This window comes from Labrus bergylta, chromosome 12 (assembly GCF_963930695.1).
Source record: "Labrus bergylta chromosome 12, fLabBer1.1, whole genome shotgun sequence".
Lineage (NCBI taxonomy): Eukaryota > Metazoa > Chordata > Actinopteri > Labriformes > Labridae > Labrus > Labrus bergylta.
In genome coordinates, this window is record NC_089206.1 from 435,245 (window position 1) to 445,918 (window position 10,674).

Sequence of the window (10,674 nt, forward strand, 5' to 3'; positions counted from 1 at the left end):
AAGTGACGCACAACACAGATCGCACAGCTACAACACAGCAGGTCACCCACACACACACACACACACACACACATAGAGGAAAATTTAGAGAGAAGCAGAGATGTTAAACTCATCTGTGAGGGAGAATTCCAACTAAAGGAGTCTCTCATAATAATCACTTTATTTATGCAGCACTTTTAAAAAGATGGTAACACAGCGTGGAGAGGCTCAGGTTGTGACATCATTACAGACAGGATCCCTGCAGAGACAGAGCTTTGTGTTTCAGAGGAAGGTGATTTTTTTTAAACCACAAACAGCTGTTACTCATCAGACTCCATTGATAAAAACACAGATTTTTCCTCCCAGGACACAGGAGCTACTGGTCTAGATAGTTTCTTTGTGTATTAAAGGTTACATATCCTCCTCTTCTTCTTCAGTGTAAATAAGTGTCAGAGCTCCTCAAAACATGTGTGTGAAGTCTCTTGTTCTAAATCCACTCTGATCCTGTATTTGATCATGTCTATAAACCCCTCTATTTCAGCCCTGCTCAGAACAGGCTGTTTCTGTGTCTGTACCTTTAAATATGTAAATGAGCTGTGTCTGACCACGCCTCCTCTCTGGAAGGGCTTGGGTGTACTCGGTCTTTCTTGCTCCATGTCCTATTGTTTACGGTGAGAAGGCAGACTCAGAGGGCAGAACAAACACCTAGCTGTGGGAGTGTCACCCACCTGGGGGAGGGGCTACATTGTGATTGTCGTCTGTTTTCACTCTGCTGTCTCTGTTCGCTTCAAAGTGCACCAGAGTACGATTCACTGAAGGTGAGAACGCGATCTGAATCAAACAAAGGAAGTGAACCAAAAAGCAATGCATTGTGGGTTGAGTTTGGCCGTCTGTAAACGCTGGCTGTTTTTTTAAACCTCCTACGAAACTATTAGTTCGTACCGATGATGTCGCACCTCAGAAGAACAATCTGAGCCTGTTGCAGACATTACAGCCTGTTTCACTGCTGCCAAACACAGCTACTGGAGCAAATCAAATCTTACTTATTTGTGATTTCGACCGCTTAAGATTTGTACCCAGGTCTAAAAAACAGCAGAATCACTCTTTAAACTGAACCCAGTTCTGTCCCTCTTCTTGGAACTGAAGACACAAAAACCTGCAGGAGAGGGGATGGAGATACAATTTCGTGTTCATGCTGCATCATGGTGGCTTGGCGCTCGAGTGTGTGTCTGTGTGAGTGTGTGTGTGTGTGTGTGTGCATGTGTGTGTGTGTGAGTTATGATGCTTCTCTGTCGGGCTCAGCTGGCTACTTTTAATGGAAAAATCAGGGCATTAGACACACGCTCCCATCTCTCTCTCTCTCCCTCTCTTTCTCTCTTTATTGGTGCTGATATTCCACATATTTCAGCTGTGTGGTCATCACTCTAACACACACACACACACACACACACACACACACACACACACATACACACACACACACACACACACACAGTTATTAATATTGTGGTCATTCTTGCAGCTCTGCAGAAAAGATCATTTTAATACAAACGCTTTATTAATTACAACCCTGTGTTTCTGTGTGTGTGTATTTTCTGAGGGCATTTATATGTTTGTGTGTGTGTGTGTGTGTGTGTGTGTGTGTGTGTGTGTGTGTATGTGTGTGTGTGTGAGAGTGAGTGAGTGTGTGTGTGTGTGTGTATGTGTGCACAGTAAAAAGCAGTAAAACTCTGGTTGGATGGTGATATTTTTTGCTGATGGAGGAATATTGAACTGAAGCTGCTGCGACTTAATGAAATTTGTTAATTTTGTGTGTGAGTGTTTAAATGTGCCTGTGTGTGTGTGTGTGTGTGTGTGTGTGTGTGTGTGTGTGTGTGTGTGTGTGTGTGTGTGTGTGGGTGTGCATGTGTGTGTGTGAGCAGTAAACCTTTTGCAGTGTGGCAGAGTACATTTTTACATTAGATATTTTTGCTGAAGTAAGGTTATACTGCCGCCACACCTTAATTAATCTATCTGTGTGTGTGTGTGTGTGTGTGTGTGTGTGTGTGTGTGTGTGTGTGTGTGTGTATGTTCATAAGTGTGTGATTGTGCTGTAAGTTAATGAAATGAGCAGACCAGAGTCATTAGGACTCATTGATTTTCCATCTTTTAGAAAACTTCTCTCCTTCTTTGAGTGTGTGTGCATTTTTATTGGTGTGTGTGTGTGTGTGTGTGTGTGTGTGTGTGTGTGTGTGTGTGTGTGTGTGTGTGTGTGTGGTGTCAGATTATCTGGTGCCATTCGAGTCGAGCTGACATATTCAGGACACAGCCTCTCTCTGTCTCTTCAACAGTGTTGGAGATGGGCTGTATTGTTCATTTCACAAAGACTACACACACACACACACACACACACACACACACACACACACACACACACACTCTGTTTTGTATGTCTGTTCCATTAACACCCCACTGTTTATCTAAGATGAGACACTCGGAGACGGCAGGTAGATTAGGTTCCCGTCAGCTCTAAATCCATTATGTAGTTTCTCTGACTGCTTTTTGCAGGTAACCATAGAGACCTGCAGCCGCCATGACAACGCTACTCAGTTCTCTGTGTGTGTGTGTGTGTGTGTGTTGCTCCTTTCCATCTATTTTTTTCTTCAAGCTGTACCCAGTGCATGGCTTGTTTTCCCTTCATGTAGCCAAACATTCTTCAGAGCTGAAAAAGGAGCAAAAAAGCTGCAGTTCCTTCAGTGTCCACTAGAGTCTGTCTCCTGCAGTGAGTCAGTCCTCATAGAGCTCTATGTTAAAATGTCTAACTTTACAGCTGCAGTTCCTCCAGTGTCCACTAGAGTCTGTCTCCTGCAGTGAGTCAGTCCTCATAGAGCTCTATGTTAAAATGTCTAACTTTACAGCTGCAGTTCCTCCAGTGTCCACTAGAGTCTGTCTCCTGCAGTGAGTCAGTCCTCATAGAGCTCTATGTTAAAATGTCTAACTTTACAGCTGCAGTTCCTCCAGTGTCCACTAGAGTCTGTCTCCTGCAGTGAGTCAGTCCCCATAGTGCTCTATGTTAAAATGTCTAACTTTACAGCTGCAGTTCCTCCAGTGTCCACTAGAGTCTGTCTCCTGCAGTGAGTCAGTCTCCATAGAGCTCTATGTTAAAATGTCTAACTTTACAGCTGCAGTTCCTCCAGTGTCCACTAGAGTCTGTCTCCTGCAGTGAGTCAGTCCCCATAGAGCTCTATGTTAAAATGTCCAACTTTACAGCTGCAGTTCCTCCAGTGTCCACTAGAGTCTGTCTCCTGCAGTGAGTCAGTCCCCATAGAGCTCTATGTTAAAATAAACATGTTTACATCCTGGTACAAAAACAGTTTGTGTCTCTAGATCTCATTTCTCTCTTAATCTATACTGGCTGAATGTTTTTTCAACTCACCTGTTTACATTATATTAAGGCTTAAAGTGACTATTAATGGGCGTGGTCTGTTATTAGTGGGTGTGGCCTGTAATGGCTGCATAATATTTGTTTTATTGTATGTTTTCTTCATATTACTAAAAGTTATATGAATAGTATATTTAGAAACAACAATCAGTAATTTATTTAATGTTGATACAAAACCAGTAGCATCAATTTTAGCCCCGCAAATGGCTAACAGTTTAATAAAAAAATACAAAAGCTAACATTAGCGTTAGCAACAAATGTGAAAATATCAGGTTTTGTGGTTTTAGCTGCCCCATCATTAGCTGTAAAGACGTAATATTTGCACACCCCTGTGACATTCTCATCTGCAGAACAAGCTGTACTATTATTAGCTTTAGCTACGTTAGCTAATGCATGTTTCCTTTGGACGCTAATATCGTCTTTTAGAGAAGTAGGAATTGTTCTGTCTTCTTCATTAATGAACTTTTAGCAGCATAAACATGGACTGTGTGTGAACGTAATCCTCTGTATGTTTATTTAAATCAGTTTTAATCTCACCTCTCTCCTCTTTCTTCTCCTTTAATTAAAATGTCTTACCCCTGTCTGATTATAATTAACACATGATTAAATTTTAGGTTTCCCAATTAAGAAGTGTCAGACCATCATAATAACCCTCTCTCTCTCTGTCTCTCTCTCTCTCTCTCTCTCTCTCTCTCTCTCTTTAGTACTGGTATGAAGGAGACGAGGCCGGCGACCTCCCCGTGGATTTCTCCATCGTCTGGGACGGAGATTTCTTCATCGACAAGCCTTTAACTATGAAAGGTAAAAAACTGTCGACACAAACTCTGGGTCTTGTGTGAGTGCGCCCTCAGATACCCCCTACCCGAGGTAGAATGGGTACAACTCTGATCTCTCATAACTTTAAAGTCTTCATATGTGATTTTTCACACTTAAATGTAGAAATCAAGTATCTCCTCTGAAAATAACTCTGTGAGTCATGACTGTCTACAATGGGTGTAACACCCGAGTCCCACTGTCTGTGATGTTTTCACAGTTTTCAGAGTCCTATCTTCACTTTGTTTACATCGTCAGGACGGCCGGCTGACTCCTCCCCTCGTGTATAAAAGTTGTTTAATTGAGGGACTAGAGAAAAGAAGAATAACATACTGTACTCACTGCTTAACTGTGTTTCTAGATCACGCTCATTTCAGCTAAATTTACATGCAGTGTGAAGATACCAGCAGAATAAAGATCACTAGCATTAGCATGCTAACACAACAATGCAGCGCCAGTTGTTTTGGTTTCATGCTGGTGCTCAAGGGCGACATCTGCTGGATCAAAACATCACATATAAAGCCTTTAAGATGTCTAGTTTATGTGTGTGTGAGTGTGTAGATTTCAAAAAGCTGACACTGGTTTTGATGAAGACTGTCTTTGAACTTTCTCTCCACATGCGGGGACATTCAGATCTTTATTTCTGGAAATACAGGAGATAAATCAGAAGCTGTAACTTTTCTCTTCTCCTGTCTCTCCTTCTGTGTGTGTTTGCAGCGTTGCTCTATAAGTGCGAGGCTCAGCGCTCCAGCTGCGGTCAGTGTCTCAAAGCTCCCGCGGCGTTCGAGTGTGGATGGTGCGCCGAGACCAGGAAGTGTCTCCTGCGGCAACACTGCCCGGCGCCAGAGCAGAACTGGATGCATCACGGCCGACACAATCTGCGTTGCAGTCACCCGCGCATCACCAGGGTAGGGAATCGAACCCGCAACCTTTACTCACATAATCACAGAGGATTTTCTATTAACAGTTTGAGAACTTGATTTTAAAATCTTTCTTAGTTTTTGGTGCAGAGTTCAGATTTGTAAAGAGACATCAGCTGTTAGATAAACGACCATAAAGATCATGGACATTATATCCGCCCCTCCCTCCTCCTTCCACAGATCGACCCTCTGACGGGGCCTCGGGAAGGGGGGACGCGGGTGACGATCGAGGGCGAGAACCTGGGGCTGCAGGTGAAGGAGATCGCTCACGTGCAGGTGGCCGGCGTCCGCTGCAACCCGGTGCCCTCGCAGTACATCAGCGCCGAGAGGTCAGTGTGTGTCAGCGTGTGTGATGTCATGAGTTCAAACCTTCCATGTGATTCTTTAAGTCGATTGTTTGATACCAGACGCCATAGACTCTCAACTGTGTGTGTGTGTGTGTGTGTGTGTGTGTGTGTGTGTGTGTGTGTGTGTGTGTGTGTGTGTGTGTGTGTGTGTGTGTGTAGGATCGTGTGCGACATGGCCGAGGCGCTCCTCCCTCACTCTCCAGGCGGTCCAGTTGAGCTCTGCATCGGCGTCTGCAGCGCCGAGTATCGAACCCTCTCCACGCAGACGTACTCCTTCGTGGTGAGTGTGTGTGTGTGTTACTGGTCCTCTAGAGGGCGCACCTCATAAATCAGACAGTAAAACCTCTACACTGCCCCTAGTGGTCATATGGATATTGCATCTCATGGTCGCGCTCATGTAGCGGTAACTTCTGAGGACGTGAACAGCCAACGCTCCAAACCGCCACAGGATACTCAAAGCTGATGTCATGCGTTTGTTTACACGTTGTTAAAAGCGAGTTTACTCAGGGCTAAAGGAAGAAAGGAACATAAACAATCCTTCACAATAAAACAGAGTTGATCGAGTTCACTTTATAAAACACTGAATGAAGCCCTGACATCGTGATGACTTCATATTTAGTTTTTCTTCTTATCTTAAAGTTTGAATACTATCAAAAAGTTTCAGAATAAAAGTTCAAATATTCAGGATAAATCTCTAAAAAGATGCACTTCATTGATCCCCTCAGGGAAGTTCACTATCAGGAAATTCAGCAGATGAGCAGATAAAAGTCAAACGTCTTTTTGACTTCAATGATTCACATCAGGTGTACAGACGAGAGGAAGTGATGAAAGTGTTCACTGCATGAACTGGACATGAAGGGAAGTCCGCTCAGATAAACCTGCACGAGAAGAAACGAGAAGAGTTTCCTCTTTGTTGTAGAGATGACAAACACAATGTCAATATTTTTAGTAGGACTTTTAATTGCATGTTTAAAATTAATTTTTGGGCTTTTATTTTGAAGTTCTGTCCAGTCTACTAACAGCGTGTCCTAACAGTGAGCGTAATTCAGTTGTTTCCTATCGGAGTGTCCTGTATTGACCTGTTTCCTGTTGGTCCATCAGAGCCCGAGTTTCAGCCGAGTCCGTCCAGAGAGGGGACCTGTTTCTGGGGGAACTCGACTGACGGTGACGGGTCGACACCTGGACGCCGGCAGCACCGTCATAGTCTACATCGACAAGGAGGAGTGTCTGTTTGTCAAGTCAGTAAATGATCTTATGAAGATAATAATGAGACTTTATATTTCATGTCAAGCCTCACATTTATCTTTTAATTTTCAGACGGACCAACCGGGAAATAATCTGCATTACCCCCGCCTCCCTGTCGGGCTCTGGCCCCGCCCCCATCCGCCTGATGATTGACAGGGCAGAGGTGATGAGCTCAGAGACCAAATACGTCTACACAGAGGACCCGACCATCAGCAGCATCGAGCCAAACTGGACCATCCTCAAGTAAACATTACAGATATACAAGATGTTCAATCCAACAACCAATCAGAGGGTCGATCTGTAACCTGTGTGTGTGTGTGTGTGTGTGTGTGTGTGTGTGTGTGTGTGTGTGTGTACAGTGGCAGCACGGTGATTACAGTAACAGGGACGAACCTGTTGACCATCCAGGAGCCCAAAGTGAGAGCGAAGTACGGAGGAGTCGAGACAAACAACGTGAGGAAAATCTAAAAACTTAAAGGAGCAGTATGTAACTCTGACTCCTAGTGTTTAAAATGGGTACTGCAGTCTAAATTCAAAACATTAGAGAGCTGTCTCCCCCCCCCCTCCTCTCTTGAGCCGATGCTCACACAACTTAAACATCTTTTTTTTGTCTGTGTAGTTCTGCACCGTGATGAACGACAGCACTATGACCTGTTTGGCTCCTGGTTTGATCTACACGAAACCCAACCCACCAGAGGGGGCGCTGCGACCCGACGAGTTCGGCTTCATCTTCGACCAGGTAATCCACACACACACACACACACACACACACACACACACACACACATACACACACAGCAAGTAGAAGTTAAGCAGAAACCTGCAGTGTTAAAAAATGAAGCTGATGCCGAAGTGTAAAATCTTGCAGTTCCTGGAGTGTCCACTAGAGGCTGGCTGCAGAAGCACAGGAAGTCACATACACACCCATTCTAAAAAGCCTGTTTTTACAGCAGAGATGAACATGTTTACAGCCTGGTTCAAAAAACCAAATAGGTGTGATTAGCTCATGTCTGGATGGACACACACTGTACGGGGGGTGAATGTTTTGATGACTCATCAGTTTTGATTTGATGAAGGATAAGAGTTATTCACAATAAGGCGTGTAGCTGACCTGATTGACAGGTGGGCGCGGTGTAACGGTTTGTCAGGAGGTTTAAAACCCGCCTCAGCTCCAGCTCTCAGCCTGTCGTTAGGTTGACTGAAAGTTAGACTGAGACAGCATTTCCAGCATGGAGACCGCCATCGATGGGACTCCAGCGCCCCCTGCAGGATGTTTTTTTTATCTCTTCTTACCGACTGTGTTCTCATCGTGGTGTTGGGTTTCTGTTCAGGTCTCCGCTCTGCTCGTCCTGAACTCCACCCCCTTCATCCACTACCCCAACCCGACCTTTGACCCCCTGGGCAACTCTGGGATCCTGGAGGTCAAACCGGGGTCACCCATCATCCTCAAGGTGAGAACCAAAAACTGTGATTACACATTTAAAGAGTGAGTAAACTCCGAGACCAGCTGGAGACCTCCAGCTGGGTTATGGGGATCAAGTTCTGTTGTGGATGGTTCAGGGTCCAAATCTTGACATCTTGTGTTTGAATATTTCTATTGGCTGATCTGGAGGCAGGTAACGTCTGTGGTGCTTCTGTTTGTCAACCTTCAAAATAAAAGCACCACACTTCAGTTTGTCCACCTTCAAAATAAAAGCACCACACTTCAGTTTGTCCACCTTCAAAATAAAAGCACCACACTTCAGTTTGTCCACTTTTAAAAGCACAACACTTCAGTTTGTCGACCTTCAAAATAAAAGCACCACACTTCAGTTTGTCCACCTTCAAAATAAAAGCACCACACTTCAGTTTGTCCACAACCTTCAAAATAAAAAATATTTATTTTATGATGAGATACTTCTCGTCCTTTCCGTCTATCTCACCGCTCGTACTTTTCCGTCTCTGTGGTTCTGACGTTCTGTTTGTGTTCTCAGGGGAAGAACCTGATCCCTCCGGCTCCGGGGAACAACCGTCTCAACTACACCGTCCTGATCGGGGAGACGCCGTGTCTGCTCACCGTGTCCGAGAACCAGCTGCTCTGTGATTCGCCTGATCTGACCGGAGAACAGAGAGTCCTGGTGAGTGACGGGAGATAAACCCCGCCCACTTTCTTTCACCCCTCACGCCTGATTGGTTAAACTCACCAGTAAGAAGACTTTGAGGTTTCTTATTTTGGTCTTCTTAGAAAAGTTAATCGTCACAAACATTTTAATTTAGATTAGCTCGTAATAATGAGAAGGAAAGGAGGGAGGAAATGAGGATACAAGGAGGTAAATGCAAACACACACACAGACACACAGACACACACACACACACACTCAGACACACACACACACAAACAGACACACATACAGACACACACACACACACACACACACACACACACACACACACACACACACCTGTTCAGCTGTAATCACATCTGTATGAATGTTTTATTAAAGCGTTTCCTCTCTCAGGTTATAAACATCGATTATAAAAACAGATGAAGCTCGTTTGAACGACTCGATGAATAAATGATGAAGAGGAGCGATGAAGATGAAAGAGAGAGAGAGACGGACGGGGCGATCCGTATTGATGAATAATCAATCACTTTAATAATTCATCAATAGTTCGTCCAGTAGGAAGAGCTGTGATATCAGACCAATTACCCATGATGCCCTGCAGCTTCTCTTAATGACTCTCACCTTTATAAAGACCCCCCTCCCCTTTCTCACCTCCTTCTTTACCTCCTCTGTCCTTTCCTCCCCTCGTCTGTCCTTTCCTCCTCTCTTCCTTTTTCTTTCTCTTCCTTCTTTTGATCCCTCACCTCTTTTCCTCTCCTTATCCCATTTTGACTCCTTCCTCCTTCCTCCCCTACCTCAATTTCTCCCTTATTTCCTTATCTCCTCTCCTTCCAATTCTCCTCTCCTTTGCTATCTCTCCTCCTACTTCTTCCAATGTCTCCTTCATCCTTGTTGATTTCTCCTTCCTCCTCTGTAGATCCTGGTCGGCGGTCTGGAGTACTCCCCGGGAACGCTCCACATTTACTCGGACAGCGCCCTCACGCTGCCCGCCATCATTGGCATCGGAGCGGGCGGAGGCGTGCTGCTCATCGCCATCATCGCCGTGCTGATCGCCTACAAGAGGAAGACCCGAGACGCCGACCGCACGCTTAAACGCCTCCAGCTGCAGATGGACAACCTGGAGAGCCGCGTGGCGCTGGAGTGCAAAGAGGGTACGTAGTGTGTGCGTGCAGGCGTGCAGGCGTGCAGGCGTGCAGGCGTGCAGGCGTGCGTTGTCGTCGGGCGTGAATATAAGGCTGTTAAAATAACTGAAAAAGTGACTTTACAACAATCAGAGATATCGATGTCTGCACTTTAAGGTCGTTTATATTTTGTGGAACGCTCCTCAGACGTTGGTCGTACAGAAACTTAAGCCGTCCTCTTCTCTCTGTCCTTCCTTCAGCGTTTGCAGAGCTGCAGACCGATATCCAGGAGCTGACCAACGACATGGACGGAGTGAAGATCCCCTTCCTGGAGTACAGGAACTACACCATGAGGGTCATGTTCCCCGGGATAGAGGAACACCCGGTCCTCAAGGAGCTCGACGTAAGACTAAAAAACATCAAATCTCTGAGCTTCATCACCTGCAGGACAAAAACACACACAGGGAGCGTTACAGATAGAGTGTGTGTGTGTGTGTCTGTGTGTGTGTGTGTGTGTGTGTGTGTGTGTGTCTGTGTGTGTGTGTGTGTGTGTGTGTGTGTGTGTGTGTGTGTGTGTGTGTGTCTGTGTGTGTGTGTGTGTGTGTGTGTGTATGAAGCTTTAATTAAGCGAGCGCAGCAGGAAGCCGCCTCTCTCACATCCTGATAAAGTTTCTGCGTTCTCAGAGGACTTTGAATCCAGTCTGAAGTTTTCTGTTTTATTAC

The 10,674-nt window shown here is 45.2% G+C and overlaps 1 protein-coding gene across 1 annotated transcript in view; it reads left to right on the forward strand.

Moving 5' to 3' along the window:
- Window positions 1–10,668, forward strand: part of plxna3 (plexin A3) — a 25,662-nt gene extending 14,994 nt beyond the window's left edge. The window contains exons 6-17 of the mRNA XM_065961623.1: window positions 4,105–4,201; window positions 4,931–5,121; window positions 5,314–5,462; window positions 5,640–5,760; window positions 6,582–6,718; window positions 6,798–6,968; window positions 7,085–7,178; window positions 7,345–7,464; window positions 8,057–8,176; window positions 8,699–8,842; window positions 9,747–9,981; window positions 10,212–10,668. Of these exons, the coding sequence (XP_065817695.1) occupies window positions 4,105–4,201; window positions 4,931–5,121; window positions 5,314–5,462; window positions 5,640–5,760; window positions 6,582–6,718; window positions 6,798–6,968; window positions 7,085–7,178; window positions 7,345–7,464; window positions 8,057–8,176; window positions 8,699–8,842; window positions 9,747–9,981; window positions 10,212–10,615 (1,983 nt within the window). The 3' untranslated portion in view covers window positions 10,616–10,668. The remainder of the gene's footprint in view (window positions 1–4,104; window positions 4,202–4,930; window positions 5,122–5,313; window positions 5,463–5,639; window positions 5,761–6,581; window positions 6,719–6,797; window positions 6,969–7,084; window positions 7,179–7,344; window positions 7,465–8,056; window positions 8,177–8,698; window positions 8,843–9,746; window positions 9,982–10,211) is intronic.
- The last annotated feature ends 6 nt before the right edge of the window (window positions 10,669–10,674 follow it).